Here is a 22,447-nt window from a genome sequence, read left to right on the forward strand (position 1 = left end):
TAAGTAACAGCAAACTTTCCAGGACATAGACATGTCTTATTTCGGGAGAAAGGATACATTCTTGTTAATCTAACTGCACTGTCCAATTTACAGTAGCTATTACAGAGCATTTACAGTCTGTCCACGAGAGATTAAGAGCAGTCCATAGACTGCTTACGAGGTAAGGAAAGGAATATTTATTTTTGCTGAGCTATCCTATTATGTTTAAATAGTTACTACCTGCCCAGTAAAGGTCCAGCCAAGCAAAGCCTTGTGTGAAAAATTGTCTGCTGTTTAAAGAGTGAAGCAATGGAAGCACATATCAGTAGCAAGGAAAGAATACAAACCCACTAGACAAAAACTGGCTGGTCCTGCCAGCTGTTGTGTGTAGAATACCTTTCCCTGTTTTCTGATTAGTTCGCATTTGAAAGGTTGCAAAACATTAGCAAAAAAAACATTACCATTACTCTTCCTCAAATCCTTGCAACATTTGTTTCACAATGTCACTCAAAACATTTATAAATTATTTATAAAGTATAAATAGCCCACACTTTAGATGAGGCCACGCAAAAAGACTTAACTAATGATTAGTAAATGGTTTATAAGGACCTATATTAAACATCTCATGACTGGAGTAATGATTCATAAATTAAATTAAATTAACTATTTACTATTTCATTATAAATGCTTTGTAATTGGAGGTATTATAAAGTGCCATCAGTTTTCGTAAGGAAAAATTAATTCTGAAATGTAAAAGTGGAAATGACTAACTTCAGAAGCCTTTTTAAACCTCAAATGCACTAAAAGTTTTACATTTCTTGCATTTCTACTGCAAAAGGGTGATCAAATTAAGATCCTACATCTGTACTTCATCTTCCATCATTTCACGACAACACAGTGTTCACGGTCTAAATCCCTGTTGTTTAAAGGAAATGCCTGAAACTAGATTCTTGTTGTTGGAGAGCTACTGTCCTGTAGGTTTTCAATCCAACCGTAATCTAGCACACCTGATTCTAATTAGCTGGTTGATAAACTGAACCAGGTTAGTTAAATTTGGGGTTGGAGCAGAAATCTACAGGAGGGTAGCTCTCCAGGAACAGGGTTGGAGACCCTTGCTCTACATACTGGTCTTGACGAGAAGACAAAATACTGTTGGAGGACGTTCTCTTTCTGCACTGTTCAACCAATCCAGTAAAGTTAAGAGTGTCACCTTGGTTCAAAAGCTCTCTTTCTATATCCTCTGAAAACCGAAACATCCGGTTTTTGGGTACTCGGCAGAGGCTATTTATGCTGTGCTTGACTCTCTTCTCTGATTGGACAGCTTACTCAGGAGACCAATGAGATGACCCAAGAGACCAATGAGACATACAGAACCACAGGGAGGACCGTGGTAAGTGACAGCCTTGCTGACAAACCTGATTTTTCAAGCGTTGAAGTTCCAGCCTAAATTCAGCGAAACGGAAACAAGTATATGTTTTAAAACCTGTTGTGTTTTAAAATATCTTTGAACTACTTTTCCCTGGAGAGCTACTGTCCTGTTGGTTTTCACTCCAACCCAAAACAAGTGCACGTGATTATAACAATAAGCTTGTTGATCAGCTGAATCATGTCAGTTACAACTGGCGTTCTCCAGGAGCAGGGTTGAAGAGCCGTGCTCTAGCTCATTCTGAAGCTTGGGGAACTTTGTAAATTGCCAATGTTTTATCTACTACAGCTTGGACCAGTTGTACTATCCCCGATGGTTCGATTGCACTTAATAGCATTGTCTTTGACCCGTGTCATCTATTTATGAGAGATGTAATCAAAGAGCATTGCATGTTCCTTCTACCTGTCTCAGTGGTATACGTCTCATAGTTCTATGTTGAGTGGTACTACATCACAGTGTGCAAAACACAATTTAACTCTTTATGGTCCTCAATTATAGTGTCATTTAACACTTTGTGCATTTACACTATCACCCCGTCATTATCTAACATGCGCATCATGGCATTACTTAGCTCAACAAAATAGTGGTGACAACAGTGGTACACAATTCTGATGGAGTAGGGCATCAGTGTACACTACATGACCAAAAGTATGTGGATGCCTGCTTGTCGAACATCTCATTTCAAGATCATGGGCATGAATATGGAGTTGGTCCCCCCCATCAGCTACTATAACAGCCTCCACTCTTCTGGGAAGGCTTTCCACTAGATGTTCGAACATTGCTGCGGGGACTTGCTTCCATTCAGCCACGAGAGCATTAGTGACGTCAGGCTTTGGGCGATTAGGCCTGGCTCGCAGTCGGCGTTCCAATTCATCCCAACGGTGTTTGACGGGGTTGAGGTCAGGGCTCTTGTGCTGGCCGGTCATGGACCTCGCTTTGTGCAAGGGGGGATTGTCATTCTGAAACAGGAAAGGACCTTCCCCAAACTGTTGCCACAAAGTTGGAAGTACTACAGAATCGTCTAGAATGTAATTCATTGTATACTGTAGCGTTAAGATTTCCCTTTACTGGAACTAAGGGGCTCCAGACCATTATTCTTCCAACACAGTTTACAGTTGGCACAATGCATTCGGGCAGGTAGCGTTATCCTGGCATCCACCAAACCCAGATTTGTCCGTCAGACTGCCAGATGATGAAGTGTGATTCATCACTCCAGAGAACGTGAGGTGGCATCCTATGATGTCGCCATGATGAAAGTCACTGACCTCTTCAGTATGGCCATTCTACTGCCAATGTTGGTCTACGGAGATTGCATGGCTGTGTGCTTGATTTTATACACCTGTCAGCAACGGGTGTGGCTGAAATAGGCTAATCCAAATACTTTTGTGTATATATAGTGTACATTATAAGGTATTTCATGTATAATGGCAGTTGTGCCCATTGTCTCAGTACTCATCCTCCATCTCTCCCCAGGTCACCAAGCTATCCTCCTCAGGAGGGGGAGGGATCTCAGGATGGGGAACATTCCAGAGAATGAGCGAAGCCAACGGAACTCTGAGAAGCCAGGATGGGCAAGGCAAGGTAAGTGACATCTGCTCCAGGCAGCCACAAGGGGGCAATATAACCCTTCCTTTTCTACCTTAGCGCTGCATGCAAATCAAATCAAATCAAATTTTATTTGTCACATACACATGGTTAGCAGATGTTAATGCGAGTGTAGCGAAATGCTTGTGCTTCTAGTTCCGACAATGCAGTAATAACCAACAGGTAATCTAACTAACAATTCCAAAAAAAACTACTGTCTTATACACAGTGTAAGGGGATAAAGAATATGTACATAAGGATATATGAATGAGTGATGGTACAGAGCAGCATAGGCAAGATACAGTAGATGATATCGAGTACAGTATATACATATGAGATGAGTATGTAAACCTAGTGGCATAGTTAAAGTGGCTAGTGATACATGTATTACATAAGGATGCAGTCGATGATATAGAGTACAGTATCTACGTATGCATATGAGATGAATAATGTAGGGTAAGTAACATTATATAAGGTAGCATTGTTTAAAGTGGCTAGTGATATATTTACATCATTTCCCATCAATTCCCATTTTTAAAGTGGCTGGAGTAGAGTCAGTGTCATTGACAGTGTGTTGGCAGTAGCCACTCAATGTTAGTGGTGGCTGTTTAACAGTCTGATGGCCTTGAGATAGAAGCTGTTTTTCAGTCTCTCGGTCCCAGCTTTGATGCACCTGTACTGACCTCGCCTTCTGGATGACAGCGGGGTGAACAGGCAGTGGCTCGGGTGGTTGATGTCCTTGATGATCTTTATGGCCTTCCTGTAGCATCGGGTGGTGTAGGTGTCCTGGAGGGCAGGTAGTTTGCCCGGTGATGCGTTGTGCAGACCTCACTACCCTCTGGAGAGCCTTACGGTTGAGGGCGGTGCAGTTGCCATACCAGGCGGTGATACAGCCCGCCAGGATGCTCTCGATTGTGCATCTGTAGAAGTTTGTGAGTGCTTTTGGTGACACGCCGAATTTCTTCAGCCTCCTGAGGTTGAAGAGGCGCTGCTGCGCCTTCCTCACGATGCTGTCTGTGTGAGTGGACCAATTCAGTTTGTCTGTGATGTGTTTGTGATGTGTATGCCGAGGAACTTAGACCGCATGTTTTCGTTGCAGGCCGTGTCAGTGGCACTGTATTGTCCTCAAAGCGGGCAAAAAGTTATTTAGTCTGCCTGGGAGCAAGACATCCTGGTCCGTGACTGGGCTGGGTTTCTTCCTGTAGTCCGTGATTGACTGTAGACCCTGCCACATGCCTCTTGTGTCTGAGCCGTTGAATTGAGATTCTACTTTGTCTCTGTACTGGCGCTTAGCTTGTTTGATAGCCTTGCGGAGGGAATAGCTGCACTGTTTGTATTCAGTCATGTTACCAGACACCTTGCCCTGATTAAAAGCAGTGGTTCGTGCCTTCAGTTTCACACGAATGCTGCCATCAATCCAAGGTTTCTGGTTAGGGAATGTTTTAATCGTTGCTATGGGAACGACATCTTCAACGCACGTTCTAATGAACTCGCACACCGAATCAGCGTATTCGTCAATGTTGTTGAAACATCTCCCAGTCCACGTGATGGAAGCAGTCTTGGAGTGTGGAGTCAGTTTGGTCGGACCAGCGTTGGACAGACCTCAGCGTGGGAGCCTCTTGTTTTAGTTTCTGTCTGTAGGCAGGGATCAACAAAATGGAGTCGTGGTCAGCTTTTCCGAAAGGGGGCGGGGCAGGGCCTTATATGCGTCGCGGAAGTTAGAGTAACAATGATCCAGGGTCTTTCCACCCCTGGTTGCGCAATCGATATGCTGATAAAATTTAGGGAGTCTTGTTTTCAGATTAGCCTTGTTAAAATCCCCAGCTACAATGAATGCAGCCTCCGGATAAATCGTTTCCAGTTTGCAGAGAGTTAAATAAAGTTCGTTCAGAGCCATCGATGTGTCTGCTTGGGGGGGGATATATACGGCTGTGATTATAATCGAAGAGAATTCTCTTGGTAGATAATGCGGTCTACATTTGATTGTGAGGAATTCTAAATCAGGTGAACAGAAGGATTTGAGTTCCTGTATGTTTCTGTCATCACACCATGTCACGTTAGTCATAAGGCATACGCCCCCGCCCCTCTTCTTACCAGAAAGATGTTCGTTTCTGTCGGCGCGATGCGTGGAGAAACCCGCTGGCTGCACCGCTTCGGATAGCGTCTCTCCGGTTAGCCATGTTTCCGTGAAGCAGAGAACGTTGCAGTCTCTGATGTCCCTCTGGAACATACCCTTGCTCGGATTTCATCAACCTTGTTGTCAAGAGACTGGACATTGGCGAGAAGAATGCTAGGGAGTGGTGCACGATGTGCCCGTCTCCGGAGTCTGACCAGAAGACCGCTTCGTTTCCCTCTTTTTCTGAGTCGTTTTTTTGGGTCGCTGCATGTAATCCACTCCGTTACACTGGTTGTAAGGCAGAACACAGGATCCGCATCGCGAAAAACATATTCTTGGTCGTACTGATGGTGAGTTGACGCTGATCTTATATTCAGTAGTTCTTCTCGGCTGTATGTAATGAAACCTAAGATGACCTGGGGTACTAGTGTAAGAAATAACACGTAAAAAAACAAAAAACTGCATAGTTTCCTAGGAACGCGAAGCGAGGCGGCCATCTCTGTCGGCGCCATACAGTGCCTTCTGAAAGTGTTCACACGTCACACCCCTTGACTTTTTCCACATTTGTTGTGTTACTACCGGAATTGATAATATTGACATTTTGTGTCACTGGCCTACACACAAAACCCCATAATGTCAAAGTGGAATTATGTTTGCAGAAATAATGTACAAGCTAATAAAAAAGGAAAAGCTGAAATGTCTTGAGCCAATACGTATTCAACTTATTGGTTCTCCTAATACTGTAAAGAAAGATAGCAGATCGAAGGGACGGTGGTATGGCAGGTGCTGCTTCTCCTCCATATTCTGTTATTTTATCTAAAAGAGCAGGTGTATGCCAACCTGGTCTCAGAGCATTCCATATTATTCTGTACGTAAATCTATCAGGTATGAAGGTAAGACCCAGATACAGCCCACATCGAATAAACAATAGTTTAATATTGGTTTAATAATAGACAGGTCAAGGCAGGCAGGTGTCAGTAAACCAGAGGTGGGGCAATGGTACCGGGTGGCAGGCAGGATCAGGATCAGGGAAAAGCAGAGTTCGGTAATCCAGAGGGGGACAAAGGTACAGGTCGGCAGGCAGAATCAGGGTCGGGGGTAGGCAGAGTGGTCGGGCTCGGAGTCAGGACAGCCAACGGTCAAAACCAGGAGGGCGAGAAACTGGAAAAAGCAGGAGCTTGGACAAAATGCTGGTTGACTTGAACACACAAGATGAACTGGCAACAGACAAACAGAGCACACAGGTATAAATACCCAGGGGATAATGGGGAAGATGGGCGACACCTGGAGGGGGGTGAAACAGATCAGGGTGTGACAAAATTCAAGACAAGCTTTTAGTTTGATAGGTTATGTTTCGTATGATATGCATTAATTTGTGGATGTTCATCACCCATTTTGTCTGATATATTACGAATTACAAATCATATTATATGTTGTGAATTTGCAAACCTACAAAATGTAAATTCGCAAAACGTAATTAATGAATTTGCAAAATATATGATATTTTAAGAATTATAGCTAGCTAGCTAATGTTAGCTAGCTCACTAACATTAGCAAGGTGTTAGGGGTTAGGGTTAAGTTTAGGAGTTCGGTTAAATGATTAAGGTTCAGGGAAGGGTTAGCTAAAAGGGTTAAGGTTGGGGGAAAGGTTAGCTATCAAAGTAGCTAAAAGTAGTAAGTAGTTGAAAAGTTGTTAATTAGCTAAAATGCTAAAGTTGTCCGTTATTGACATTCAAACTCACAACCTTTTTGGTTGCTAGACATTCACGTTTTACGCCCACTCCGACCAACTATCCACTCTAACCACAGTAGAGTGTCTCGGCTTTAGATACAGAATAATACGAAATGCTCTGAGACCAGGTTGTGCACGCCGACCATAGCTAAATAACTCACAAAGATTTAAAGCGCAATTATGCATTATAACTCTAGTACAATTGTCAGCTATGTAGCTGTGTTCTCTTGATAATTTCAGTGCATCCTTGCTGGGATGACACAATGAATCTACTGTCGGAGTCGGGGAATGCCATCTCCGGACAGGACACAACATGATGTCCTGATTAATGGCCAAGACTACCTAACTTCCTACTTTACTGAAACACTTGGGAGTAACAAACAAGTCCTTCAACACCTATCGGAAACTGCTAAGCTACCTGTTGACTACCCTCCTGCTCTCCAGGGACGGACACTTCAACCCTGGGCCTAACACCACCAAGCTATAAAAACTTACCAGAGTGGAAAGCAGTGGATGGCAGTGGAGTGCTATGGTTCCATGATTTCTCTTGAGTCGTCCGTCTCCAAGACAAACTTTGACTGTCCAGACAGTGTAAACAAGTCCCAATACGCGATTACCGACTCTGCTTCTGGCACGCAAGCTGTTTTAATTAGTTCCTCGCATCCAGTGCAAGCACGAGGGATAGTTAATTGCACTACCAAACTACCCCCAATCAAAACTAAATGGCCCAGCAGTCAGAAAACACCGAAAATATATATTTCACTCTCGAGTCATCTGGGACCCACGAGCTAAACCCAAGGGATTACTAAAGTCCTCGAATTCAACATATGTCCGGTGAAGTCCACAAAGCATATTGTGTGTAACAAACAGTTACATGACCTATAGCAAATCAAAATATATTTTAGAATCTTCAGATTAGCCACCCATTGCCTTGATGACAGCTTTGAACACTCTTGGCATTTTCTCAACCAACTTCACCTCAAATGCTTTTTCAACAGTCTTGAAGGAGTTCCCACATATGCTGAGCACTTGTTGGCTGATTTCCCTTCACTTTGTGGTCCAAATCATCCCAAACCATCTCAACTGGGTTGAGGTCAGGTGATTGTGGAGGCCAGGTCATCTGATGCAGCACGCCATCACTCTCCTTCTTGGTAAAATAGCTCTTACACAGCCTGGAGGTGTGTTGGGTCATTGTCCTGTTGAAAAACAAATGATAGTCCCACTAAGCACAAACCAGATGGGATGGCATATCACTGCAGAATGCTGTGGTAGCCATGCTGGTTAAGTGTGCCTTGAACTCTAAATAAATGACAGAAAGTGTCACTAGCAAAGCACCTCCACACCATCACACCTCCTCCTTGCTTCACGGTGGGAACCACACTTGCGAGATCATCCGTTCGCTGACTCTGCGTCTCACAAAGACACAGTGGTTGGAACCAAAAATCTCAAATTTGGACTCATCAGACCAATGGACAGATTTCCACCAGTCTAATGTCCGTTGCTCGTGTTTCTTGGCCCAATCAAGTCTCTTCTTATTGGTGCTCTTTAGTAGTGGTTTCTTTGAAGCAATTCGACCATGAAGGCCTGATTCACGCGGTCTCCTCTGAACAGTTGATTTTGAGATGTGTCTGTTACTTGAACTCGGTGAAGCATTTATTTGGGCTGCATTTTCTGAGGCTGGTAACTCTACTGAACTTATTGTCTGCTGTCTTGCCTAGTTAAATAAAGGTTACATAAAAGATAGACAAAAAAAGAGGTAACTCTAGGTCTTCCTTTCCTGTGGCGGTCCTCATGAGAGCCAATTTCATCGTAGAGCTTGAGGGTTTTTGCGACTGCACTTGGAAGTTCTTGACATTTTCAAATATTGACTGAACTTCATGTCTTAAAGTAACAACGGATTGTTTATCTTTGTTTACAGTGGCTTGCGAAAGTATTCACACCCCTTGGCATTTTTCTTATTTTGTGGCCTTACAACCGATTTTTTTGGAGGGTCTGCATCATTTGATTTACACAACATGCCTACCTCTTTGAAGATACAAAATATTTTGTATTGTGAAACAAAAAAAACAACAACAAAAAAACGTTTCCCAGTCCCTGCTGATGAAAAACATCCCCACAGCATGATGCTGCCACCACCATGCTTCACTGTGGGAATGGTGTTCTCGGGGTGATGAGGTGTCGGGTTTGCGCCAGACATAGCATTTTCCTTGATTGCCAAAAAGCTCAAGTTTAGTCTTATCTGACCAGATTACCTTCTTCCATATGTTTGGGGAGTCTCCCACATGCCTTTTTGCAAACACCAAACATGTTTGCTTATTTTTTTTTCTTTAAGCAATGCCTTTTTTCTGGCCACTTTCCATTTAAAAATATATATTTATTGGTGCTGCGTAGGATGTTCAAAGTTTCAAATATTTTTTATAACCCAACCCTGATCTGTACTTCTCCAGAAATTGTTTCTGACCTGTTTGGAGACCTCCTTGGTCTTCATGGTGTCGCTTGCTTGGTGGTGCCCCTTGCTTTGTGGTGTTGCAGACTCTGGGGCCTTTCAGAACAGGTGTGATCATGTGACAGATCATGTGACACTTAGATTGCATACAGGTGGACTTTATTTAAGTAATAATGTGACTTCTGATTGTAATTGGTTGCACCAGATCTTATTTAGGGGTTTCATAGAAAAAGGGGTGAATGTATATGTACACACCACTTTTCCATTTTTTTAATTTTTTGAAACAAGTACATTTTTCATTTCACTTCACCAATTTAGACAATGTTGTGCATTTCCATTACATGAATTTAAATTACAGGTTGTAATGCAACAAAATAAAAAATAAATGCCAAAGGGGGTTGAATACCTTTGCAAGGCACTGCAAGCCTGATCAGCTTAGAATACCTAAGGGTGAGTTAAATGATTTTGAAAAAGCAATCACGGAAATGAACTGGAATCTTCTGTCCTGTAAAAATGTGGAAGCTGACAGTCAGGTTTTTCTATCCACAATCCAGCCTACAAATGGCTACAAGGAAATCAAAACCTGGCCAAAAGAGCACTCTTCCTTGGCTAAATCTGGAATCTGATGAAAATGTTATAGTTTTTTATTTCACCAGGTAGGCCAGTTGAGAACAACTTCTCATTTACAACTGCGACCTGGCCAAGATAAAGCAAAGCAATGCGACCAAAAACAACACAGAGTTAAACATAGGATAAACAAAAGTACAGTCAATAACACAATAGAATAATCTATATACAGTGTGTGCAAACGGAGTAAGGAGGTAAGGCAATAAATAGGCCATAGTAGCGAAGAATTACAATTTAGCAAATTAACACTGAAGTGATAGATGTGCAGATGATGATGTGCAAGTAGAAATACTGGTGTGCAAAAGAGCAAAAAAAGTAAATAAAAACAATATGGGGATGAGGTAGGTAGTTGGGTGGGCTATTTACAGGTGGGCTATGTACAGCTGCAGCGATCGGTAAGCAGCTCAGACAGCTGATGCTTAAAGTTAGTGAGGGAGATATGTCTCCAACTTCAGAGATTCGTTCCAGCAGAGAACTGGAAGGAAAGGCGGCCAAAGTGGGTGTTAGCTTTGGGTATAACCAGTGAGATATACCTGCTGGAGTGCGTGACACGGGTGGGTGTTGTTATGGTGACCACGAGCTGAGATAAGGTGGAGCTTTACCTAGCAAAGACTTATAGATGACCTGGAGCCAGTGGGTCTGGCGACGAATATGTAGCGAGGGCCAGCCGAGGAGAGCATACAGGTCGCAGTGGTGGGTGGTATATGGGGCATCCAGTTTGCTGAGTAGAGTGTTGGAGGTTATTTTGTAAATCGCCAAAGTCGAGGATCAGTAGGATAGTCAGTTTTATGAGGGTATGTTTGGCAGCGTGAGTGAAGGAGACTTTGTTGCGAAATAGGAAGCCGATTCTAGATTTAATTTTGGACTGGAGATGCTTAACATGAGACTGGAAGGAGAATTTACAGTCTAGCCAGACACCTAGGTATTTGTAGTTGTCCACATGTTCTAAGTCAGAACCGTCCAGAGTAGTGATGCTAGTCGGGCGGGCGGGCGGGTGTGGGCAGCGATCGGTTGAAGAGCATGCATTTAGTTTTACTAGCGTTTAAGAGCAGTTGGAGGCCACGGAAGGAGTGTTGTATGGCATTGAAGCTCATTTGGAAGTTTGTTAACACAGTGTACAAAAACGGGCCAGATATATACAGAATGGTGTCGTCTGCGTAGAGGTGGATCAAGGAATCACCTGCAGCGAGAGCGACATCATTGGCATATACAGAGAAAAGAGTCGGCCTGAGAACCCTGAACCCTGTGGTACCCCCATAGAGACTGCCAGAGGTCCCCCCGATGTGACACACTGAACTCTATCTGAGATGTAGTTGGTGAACCAGACTAGGCAGTCATTTGAGAAACTAAGGCTGTTGAGTCTACCGATAAGAATACTTTGATTGATAAAGTCGAAAGCCTTGGCCAGGTCGATGGAAACGGCTGCACAGTACTGTCTTTTATCGATGGCGGTTATGATATTGTTAGTACCTTGAGCGTGGCTGAGGTGCACCCGTGACCAGCTCGGAAACTGGATTGCACAGCGGAGAAGGTACGGTGGGATTCAAAATGGTCAGTGATCTGTTTGTTACCTTGGCTTTCGAAGACTTTAGAAAGGCAGGGCAGGATGGATATAGGTCTGTAACAGTTTGGGTCTAGAGTGTCACCCCCTTTGAAGAGGAGGATGACCGCGGCAGCTTTCAATCTTTAGCAATCTCAGACGATACAAAAGAGAGGTTGAACAGACTTGTAATAGGGGTTGCAACAACAAAATGGCAGCGGAAAATTTTAGAAAGAGAGGGTCCAGATTGTCTAGCCCAGCTGATTTGTACGGGTCCAGGTTTTGCAGCTCTTTCAGAACATCTGCGATCTGGATTTGGGTGAAGGAGAAGCTGGGGAGCCTTGGGCAGGTAGCTGTGGGGGGTGTGGAGCTGTTGGCTGGGGTTGGGGTAGCCAGTAGGAAAGAATGGCCAGCCGTAGAGAAATGCTTCTTGAAATTCTCGAATATCGTCGATTTATCGGTGGAGACAGTGTTTCCTAGCCTCAGTGCAGTGGGCAGCTAGGAGGAGGTGCTCTTATTCTCCATGGACTTTACAGTGTCCCAGAACTTTTTGGAGTTAGAGCTACAGGATGCAAATTTATTTTTGAAAAAGCTATCCTTTGCTTTCCTAACTGACTGTGTGTATTGGTTTCTGACTGCCCTGAAAAGTTGCATATCCCGGGGACTATTCGATGCTAGTGCAGTACGCCACAGGATGTTTTTGTGCTGGTCGAGGGCAGTCAGGTCTGGAGTGAACCAAGGGCTATATCTGCTCTTAGTTCTACATTTTTTGAAAGGGGCATGCTTATTTAAGATGGTGAGGAAATTACGTTTAAAGAACAACCAGGCATCCTCAACTGATGGGATGAGATCAATATCCTTACAGGATACCCGGGCCAGGTCAATTAGAAAAACCTGCTCGCAGAAGTGTTTTAGGAAGCGTTTGACAGTGATGAGGGGTGATCGTTTGCCCGCGGGCCCATTACTGATGCAGGCAATGAAGCAGTGATCGCTGAGATCCTGATTGAAAACAGCAGAGGTGTATTTGGAGGGAAATTTGGTCAGGATAATATATATGAGGGTGCCCATGTTTACGGATTTAGGCTTGTACCTGGTGGGATCCTTGATAATTTGTGTGAAAGAACGTGCATGCACCAAAAACAGCCCTGAAGTCCAAATTAGAACATGATAGATGTAGGTTTACCATGTTGAGAGAAATAAGACAATGAAAGAAATCAGACAGGCCAGGGCAAACTTTTTTATTAACATAATTGGTGAAGCAAAGGAAAATTCTAAATTGATCTGGGAGAATCTAAAGAAGCTGACAGAGAAAGACAATAGTAACACTGTAAAAATACTAGAAATCAACGTGAATGTCAGTCTATCACAGGATGCAGTCAAAATAGCAACAGCCTTCAACTCATACTTTGTTGTCTCTGGCAAGGTACTCACTCTTCTCCTCCACTGGTTTCTTGGGCTCAGTGCAAGTGAATGAGACTCAAGCTGTCTTCACCATAAAGGAGGTTTCTGAGTCAGAGGTGAACAAGGTGATTAGCTCCCTAAATACATCTAATGATTTGTGTTTTGGCTGGACTCTACCTTTTCTTAAAACTACAAAAATTACTCACTGGCCCCATTACTCACTGGCCCCCCAATACATGTATTGGTCAGGGGGTGTTTCCAAGTGTCTGGAAGTCGGCCATAATAACATCTTTAAATCAGGTGACTCTGCTGACGTGAGTAACTACAGGCCCATTAGTATACTACCTGTGGTGTTGAAGGTTACTGAAAAGTGTGTAGCAGAGCAACTGATTGCCCACCTCAACAAAATCCCCTTCACATTACACTCCATGCAGTTTGGCTTCAGAGCAAACCACTCCACAGAAACGGACAACTGTTTTCTTCTGCAAAATGTGAAGTCCAAGATGGACAAAGGGGGTGTTGCTGGGATTGTGTTCCTAGACCTAAGGAAAGCCTTTGATACTGTTATCCATGAGGTTCTCATCACAAAACTGTCCAAGTTCAACTTTTCCCCTGATGCCTTGAGAAGGATGAAATCTTACTGTACCTTGAGCGCTGAACTAAGTGTGTCAGTAAGCAATGAGATGTCGCCTACCCTCAGCTATGATGTGGGTGTGCCCCAAGGGTCAATACTGAGGTCCCTCCTGTTCAGCCTGTAAATGAATGATCGGCCTTCTGTCTGTTCTGGGCCTGAAGTACAAATGTATGGAGATTATACAGTGATATATGTGCATGCAAAGAGCAAACAACAAGCTTCAAAATAACTCACTACTGTAATGGTCCAGTGACTCATGTTTGCATCTCAATGTGAAAAAACTGTCTGCATGTTCTTCACAAAGAGGGCAACTGATGCTACTGGGCCAGATGTATGTGTGTCAGGGGAGAAACTCCCGGTGGTAGCTTGGTATCATACTTGATTCCAAACTCTTTCAAAAAGCAGGTGAAAAGGTTTACTCAAATTACCAAATTCAACCTAGCTAATGTCCAAAACATTTTTTTAAATTGACTACGGAGGCAGAAAAACTGTAATTCAATGCTATGATACTCCCTACCTTAAACTGCTTGACAAGTTGGGCCCAAGCTTGCAGTACAACATTAAAAACCCATTCAGTCTGTAAACAGGCTCTCAAAATGCTTGGTCGAAAGCCCTATAGACATCACTGTCACATCCTCAGAAAGCATGAGCTCCTAATTTGGGAAAATCTTGGGCAATGCACAGACGCATGTCTTGTATTGAAGATCCTAAATGGCCTGGTCTGCCATGAAAGGTGACCGTAATAGTCCCGTTAAGGAAAAACACCATATTTCAAACTGCTTTCTCTGTAAGAGCTTCCTTTGTCTGGAACACACTGCCATCAGACATACATAACTGCACCACCTATTGCACCTTCACAAAGTAAAACATAAAGACATGGCTAAAGGACAATCAGACTAGTGAACATAAACCCTAGCTGTGTTTTGCCACTTCCATGTTATCTGTTGTCTGTAGCTTGTGAGGTGTAGAAACACTTTGTTGCTTCCATATATTTTGTATCAGGACTCAGGCGGATAGTATACAAGTCTGAGTTTATTACAGTACAAGGGGCAGGCAAAATGTAAGTCAAGGCAGGCAAAGAGTCGTAATCCAAATCAGAGTCAGGCAGGTACAGGACGGCAGGCAGGATCAGGGTCAGGACAGGCAGAAAGGTCAGAAGACTACAAACATCTAAAACTAGAGCACAGGAAACATGGGAACATGCTGGTGGGACTTCACATGACAAGAAGAAATGGCAACAAACAGAAAATACACCGGAGATAATGGGGACAAATGGGAGACACCTGGTGGGGGTGGAGACAAGCACAAGACAGGTGAAACAGAGCAGGGTCTGACATTTTGTTTTGTTGCTTTGCGTGTGCTCATTGTCTATCTGCACTGCTGTTGAAAATTAGCCAGGTGGCTAAAACCGGCACTTTTACTGAAACGTTGAGTAATATGCCCTATCCCTTTAAAAATAAACCCTCTTTGATAAGGCAAGCCTAAATAAGTTCAGGAGTAAAAATGTGCTTAAGTTGCGTTGGCTCACTCTTTGTGCAATAATAGTGTTTAACATGATTTCTGAATGACAACGTCATCTCTGTACAGCACATACAATTAGCTGTAAACTGTTCTTGTCGCATACAAATATTGTGCAGATGTTATTGCGACATGCTTGTGTTCCTAGTTCCAACAGTGAAGTAGTATCGAACAATTCACAACAATACACACAAATCTAAAAGTAAAAGATTGTAATTAAGAAATATATAAATATTAGGACAAGCAATGTCGGAGACCGGAGTGTGTATACGTACAGTTGAAGTCGGAAGTTTACATACACTTAGGTTGAAGTCATTAAAACTCGTTTTTCAACCACTCCACAAATTTCTTGTTAACAAACTATAGTTTTGGCAAGTCGGTTAGGACATCTACTTTGTGCATGACACATGTAATTTTTCAACAATTGTTTACAGACAGATTATTTCACTTATAATTCACTGTATCACAATTCCAGTGGGTCAGAAGGTTACATACACTAAGGTGATTCTAACTGACCTAAAACAGGGAATTTGTACTAGGATTAAATGTCAGGAATTGTGAAAAACTGAGTTTAAATGTATTTGGCTAAGGTGTATGTAAACTTCAGACTTCAATTGTATATACAGTACCAGTCAAAAGTTTGGACACAGCTAGTCATTCAAGGGTTTATCTTTATTTTACTATTGTGTACATTATAGAATAACAGTGAAGATTTTAAAACTATGAAATAACACATTTGGAATCATGTAGTAACCAAAAAAGTGAATGAATCAAAATATATTTTATATTTGAGTCTTCAAAGTAGCCAATCTTTGCCTTGATGACAGCTTTGTACACTCTTTGCAGTTTCTCAACCAGCTTCATGAGGTAGTCACCTGGAATGCGTTTAAAGTATTAACAGGTGTGCTTTGTTAAAAGTTCATTTGTGGAATTTCTTTCCTTCTTACTGATTTTGAGCCAATCAGTTGTGTTGTGACAAGGTAGGGTTGGTATACAGAAGATAGACCTATTTGTAATATGCAGTATATACATATGAAATTAGTAAAACATTATGTAAAAAATTATTAAAGTGACTAGAGTTCCATTGCTAAAGTAACCAGTGATTCCATGTCTATGTACATAGGACAGCATCCTCTCAGGTGCAGGGTTGAGTAACTGGGTGGTAGCTGGCTATTGATGACTATTTAACAGTCTGATGGCCTTTTTCAGTGTCTCAGTCCAAGCGTGGATGCACCTGTACTGACATCGCTTTCTGGACGATAGCGGAGTGGCTCGGGTAGTTGATGTCCTTAATTATCTTTTTGTCCTTCCTGTGACATTCCTGTGAAGTCAGGTGCTATAGGTGTCCTGGAGGGCAGGCAGTGTTCCCTTGGTGAAGCGTTGGGCAGACTGCACCACCTTCTGGAAAGCCCTGCTCTCAATTGAGCATGTGTGAAGGTTTGTGAGGATCTTAAGGGCCTAGCCAAATTTCTTTAGACTCCTACGGTTGAAGAGGTGTTGTTGCACCTTCTTCACCACGCTGTCTGTGTGGGTTGATCACTTCAGATTATTATTGATATGTACGAAGAGGAATTTGAAGCTTTTCACCTTCTCCAGTATGGTCCCGTCAATGTCGATAGGGGCGTGCTCCCTCTGCTCTCAGTCCATGATCAGCTCCTTTGTTTTGTTGATGTTGAGGGTGAGGTTATTTTCCTGGCTTCACACCGAACTTGATGACTGAGTTGGAGGCGTGTGTGGCCACGCAGTCATGGGTGGACAGGGAGTACAGGAGGAGGCTGAGCACGCACCCTTGTGGGGCCCCTGTGTTGAGGAACAGCGTAGTGGAGGTGTTGTTTCCTACCTTCACCACCTGGGGGCGGCCCATCAAGAAGTCCAGGATCCAGTTGCACAGGGCAGGCTTCCGACCCAGGGCTCAGAGCTTAATGATGAGCTTGGAGTTTCTTATCAAGACGACATCGAATGTTCCTGAGTGGCCTAGTTACAGTTTTGACTTTAATCTCCTTGAAGATCTACGGCAAGATTTGAAAATGGCTGTCTAGCAATGATCCACAACCAACTTGGTTGTTGGTTGTGCAAATATTGTACAATCTAGGTGTGAAAGCTTAGAGACCCACAAAGACTCTCAGCTGTGATCGCTGCCAAAGGTGATTCTAGCATGGATTGACTCAGGGTGTGGATACTAATGTAATTTATATATTTCTGTATTTGATTTTCAATAGATTTGCAAGAAATTCTAGATATGTTTTCACTTTGTCATTATGGGGTATTGTGTATAGACTGGTGAGAATGATATATATATATTTTTAATCCGTTTTAAATTCAGGCTTGAATACAACAAAATGTGGAACAAGTCAAGAGGTGTGAATACTTTCTGGAGGCCCTGTATAAATTGTATAAATTGTATAAACAGTTGTATAAATGCAATTTATGACAGGTTATTACATATTAACTACAGGTTATCAAGGATTTATACATTGAAATGGGTGCGTTAATGCAGTCAATAATTCACATATCAACAATGTGAATATGAATTTTCCAATTGCAGTACCAGGCGTGGACTGCAAGCAGGAACAATACCATGAGGGTAAGTGTTGCTGTGCACTAACTATCAGAATCGTGTCTACTTGACACCACACACACCATTGATACATACACACTGCATGAAATTGTTGCCTTCATGTTTGTTTTCCTGTGTTTTCACGGCTCCTCTGCTCTCTCCTTAGAGTAACTCTTCGAAGTACTCACGATCCTTCGGCCTGCTGTCGGACCAGCACATTTCAGAGCACATAGACCGGGTAAGATACCTGTCCCCAAGCAACACAGCCATTACAGAACCGGTTGTGTGTACATTGGCCCAAGGGCCCCAGAGAGGGATCTGTGGGTCCCAGAGGGGGAACCACCTCAGGCCAGCCCCTGTGTAATCACACAATGAGACCCGTAATCCTCACTAACAGGCATTTTAGCACAACTCCTTTGTATTAGCGTGGTAGAGTACTGTGTAACACCAGGTGTTTGTAAAGTACGAGGGTTTAAAACATCCGACCTGACACGTATGTGACATGTAGAAAATGTCACAAATAGCCTGTTCTGTGAAAACAGAGACGGACAATTATGTTGAGATGTGAATGATGCACCATGTGGTCTTGAAAACAGTAACTAACTATGGTGGTGATATTTGTCTTTTTGCTACTACATACATTCTTTATTGTAAGAAATATCCCTCAGTTTGATATATTATAAGTACTTCATTAGTTACTAGAATTGAGAGTTTTTTAAGATCTTGTAGAAATGTAATTATTGAAAAGTTTAATAGTTAACATCCTCTAACGTTGGCGTATTGGTTCCCCAGAGGCTGTATATGATTGGAGATGAGGTGGACTACCAACCCTACGAGTACAGATACGAGGGGAGAGGCAGCAAGTGCCAGTCGCTGGATGAGCTATCGCTAAGTAACCAGGGGGATGACTTGACGTTCCTAGGGGACCTGGGGTCAAAGTTCAACACCCTGGGGGGCATCTGTCGCCAGGACATGTAGGAGAGGAACATTAGGGTGTAGACACACACACCTGGCTGGACTGGGAAATGGTGTTTATTAGACACGTCTGTCATCGTCCCCTGTTTGAGGTGAATGGGGGGGGGGATGACCTATCAGTTGAAGAAGACACAGCTACACCAAACTTCCTCCATTGTGATTTTGGATCAAGCTTTGCATTATCGACATCAGTGGGGTATTTTCTTACAGACCGAAACTGTTGTGGATTGGCTTTTACCCAAAAGAAGGACTGGGAGAGACTGCTGATATTTTTGTCTGACACAATGAATGATGAACTTACTGTACTGAATAAACCGTATCATGCTCGGATGGCTTTATGGACTTCGGTTTTGACAGGGCTGGGGTGTGTTTGTATGGTGTTTTGTTATGTTATGTGTTTTTTTATCATCACCACGCTTCATAGTATTTTCAACACAGAATTGTATAATCTCTTGATATACTGGTAATGCCGGAATGAGATTTACTTCAATGCTATGACTTCGATAGAAATGTCGAAATGTCAACACCACTTCTGTGGGAACATGAGCATTGTGTGAATCATACTTTTTATGACCTTTTTTCTGCTTAGGATATGGATATGGATTTACCCAAGTTGCTTAAAATGTTTATTAAAAAAATTACCTGGAATTAATGTGTACATTTGCCATTATGACAACCTTAACCTCCTTGCCATCCAAGTGAGAGGATAAACCCACCACAGAGTAGATGCAATATCTACATAAGTACAATGTAATTACTAGGTGTTACACTGGATTTAGCTAGTTAAAATGAAGTGTATCTTGAGGGGTACTTACTTGTACTTAATGTGTACTTATATAGTGCGTTACCCATCCTGACAACCTGGCCCTCAATTTAAAGCTTCCGGAGCAAGAAGTGAGAAAATAAACACATTAGTATACCACAGAGTACATGTAATGTCTGCATAAGTACAATGAATTAATAGGCATTACACAGGATTTAGCTAGTTTAAGTTAAGTGTATTTCAATGTAATTATCATTATTATTATCGCCCTGGCCATAGAGAGGCTTTTTATTCTCTATTTTGGTTAGGTCAGGGTGTGACTAGGGTGGGCGTTCTATGTTATTTTTTCTATGTTTTTGTTCTATGTTTTGTATTTCTGGTTTTGGCCTGGTATGGTTCCCAATCAGAGGCAGCTGTCAATCGTTGTCTCTGATTGAGAAACATATTTAGGCAGCCTGTTTTCCCACTATGGGTTGTGGGTAGTTATTTTCTGTTTAGTGTGTGTTGCACCTGACGGAGCTGTTTCGGTTGTGCCTTTTGTTACTTTGTATTTAGTGTTCAGTTATATTTAATAAAATGCCGAACACGTACCACGCTGCACCTTGGTCCTCACCTTCTTCCACCAACGACAATCATTACAGTAATGACTTACTACTCATTACGAAGTGAAAATACCTACAAACATAAGATGAGCTTCTACTTTAGTCAACTTTATTGCAACATCTAAAAATATCTTACATTTCTTACCAAAAATTAAGGGTTTATATGGTTAATAAATTGATTAATTAGATTAAACAAACATATAAGCTTCCTCAATAACATTAATATGTAGCCTACAGTTTGGTGAGTAGCTTAGATCATTGTTTTCCAACTCCAGTCCTGGACTATTCCCAACATTAAACATTTGTTGTAGCCCTGGACAAACCTGATTCAACTCATAAAGGGCTTGACGATTAGTTGACAAGTTGAATCAGGTTGTGTTTGCCTGGGGCTTCAATAAAAATGTGTAATGCTTGGGATACCCGAGGACTGGAGTTGGGTAACACTGACCTAGATAGTTAATTTAGAACAACATGCTTGTGTTTTTCTTCGCTTTTTAATAAGCCTTAAGAGTCTAAGGGGGGATGTCATACCAAGGATCATTTACGTAGCTATTTGATTTAGAATTTTAAGACCCATTGATGTACCTGTAAATATAAATAAATACATTATTTGATGAAAAAAATGTTTGGGCCTTATTCCCATTGTGCTTTTAGCCCATACAAACTAATTGAATAACAAATTCACTACATGGAACAACGGATAGTCCCCCCCCCCAAAAAAATCTAAATGATGTTTGTTCTGAAGTCTCTGTCCTATATCTGAGAATGATCAGGAAACATGAGTTATTTTTTTGTATCCAAGCAGTCTCCATATACAGTATACTGTACTTCCCATTCATTTTTTTCAACTGGTACTGGGGAACCTTCAGACGAGTCTTGTTAGGCCTGTGGGCATCATAGAGCAAAGCATGTAAGTGTTTGTGAGAGTCTCACCTTTACATAGATGGGTCATATTATTGTGATGCCCAAACTGTTTCGGACGCTACAGACAGAAGTTGGCAGATTGACTTCAGAGTCCCAAGACGCCTGTGGAGGTGTCCCTGTTCTTTGTGCACTGTCACATAGTGCAAAACGGAGGACACCGTTGCGTTCGGGAGTCTTATCTTCCCATAGAGGGGTAGTAATAGTTTGCAGACGCTACAGACGATTTGGGAGAAGACTAATTTTTGGGATGTCTCGTGGTCTGACAGACACTGCTTTAGCTGTTTCGCCGCAGACGAGGAAGTGTTACATAGGTGGATGCGGTGGATTAAGACGCATCCCATGCAAAATTGATACATCTTTAACTTAAACTAACAGATATTTATGGGGATTTTTGCATTATGCAAATTCAATTTCAACAGACATTGATCTTACAAAATGGAAATCTACAACTGTTTCTGTCTTCATCTGTTTCTTTCTTGAATTTCCCCATCCTGGAGTCTGAGACCTTGCAGAAATCTGTGGTAGAGAAAAATGATATATGACCATTTTTTCATAGACACTCATCATCGTGATTTCTATAGTTTAGGCATACCTAGTTACCTAGCTAGTTGTTGTGTTATCCCACTAGCAATAATAGTGCTTACCTAGTATTTAGCTACATTGAAAAGGAATGTTATGCATAGTGTGTTGACACAAGTAGCTAGCTAATGTTAACATGCTGGGTGTGTCTCACGTATAACCCTTGGGGTACGGATAACCTGTTAACAAGGTTCAGGGAAGATAAGACCATCGGGCCCAGTTAACGTTAGCTAGCTAGGTAGCTAGCTAGTAGTGACCATAGCATAATTTCCAGCTTTAGGTAGCTTGTTGGCTAATCCCAAACAACTCAACAGATTGCATGGAAAGTCTATTCTGTGGTTATTAAACTAAGCTAAACTAGTTGGTAGGCAGATCAAAATGCCAGCTAAAGTTTGCTAGCTAGCCACAGTTAACTGGCTAGCCACCACAGTAGGCTAGCTAGCTAGCAAATGCTAGCTAGCTAACTACCTATGCTAAATTGTCCAGCAGATGTATCCAAAAAAGCTCCTCAAATTGCATGAAAAACATACTTTCTCTCTACTGTGTTGGCGATTTTGACCTACAACACTTTGCACACTGATGTTCACAACCTTGTTCTTTGTGCACTGTCACATGACGTCAGTGTTAAGACTTGGGCACATTCGAGGTCGTCCTTATTTAGAGGGTGTTGTGCAGATCTTGACAAGATGCCTTAATTCCTGCTATAAGTAAATAATTGCCCCCAATGCTTCCCATCCAAAAGTGCAAATTTTCCTCAACAGTTAAACCCTTCCAAGGTTACATGATGGAATAAGAGTTTGTCTTATCATTTTAAACCATTACTTAACCAAACTTAATAGGCTGACAATTTGGCAAGCAGGAATGATTATCTCACAATTTTAACCATAACTGTTTATTAATGTGTCATTTTTTTTATTGCCGGTTAAATTCATTGACCAATTGTCAAATGCACCGTCAAAATGTTTTTAACAATTTAAAGTATTTTTTTTTAAGTGAACTGACCAATAGCACTGGTGAGTTGTTGAGATCAGTGCTATTTAAGAT

The 22,447-nt window shown here is 42.1% G+C and overlaps 1 protein-coding gene across 1 annotated transcript in view; it reads left to right on the top strand.

Annotated features, from left to right (window-relative positions):
• The window catches only part of cdh26.1 (cadherin 26, tandem duplicate 1), a 35,018-nt gene extending 15,370 nt beyond the window's left edge, over nucleotides 1–19,648 (top strand). The window contains exons 15-19 of the mRNA XM_024375162.2: nucleotides 1,301–1,369; nucleotides 2,879–2,986; nucleotides 17,549–17,587; nucleotides 17,727–17,798; nucleotides 18,353–19,648. Coding sequence (XP_024230930.2) covers nucleotides 1,301–1,369; nucleotides 2,879–2,986; nucleotides 17,549–17,587; nucleotides 17,727–17,798; nucleotides 18,353–18,538 — 474 coding nt within the window. The 3' untranslated portion in view covers nucleotides 18,539–19,648. The remainder of the gene's footprint in view (nucleotides 1–1,300; nucleotides 1,370–2,878; nucleotides 2,987–17,548; nucleotides 17,588–17,726; nucleotides 17,799–18,352) is intronic.
• The last annotated feature ends 2,799 nt before the right edge of the window (nucleotides 19,649–22,447 follow it).

The sequence above is a fragment of the Oncorhynchus tshawytscha genome, linkage group LG16 (assembly GCF_018296145.1).
Source record: "Oncorhynchus tshawytscha isolate Ot180627B linkage group LG16, Otsh_v2.0, whole genome shotgun sequence".
Taxonomy (NCBI): Eukaryota; Metazoa; Chordata; class Actinopteri; order Salmoniformes; family Salmonidae; genus Oncorhynchus; species Oncorhynchus tshawytscha.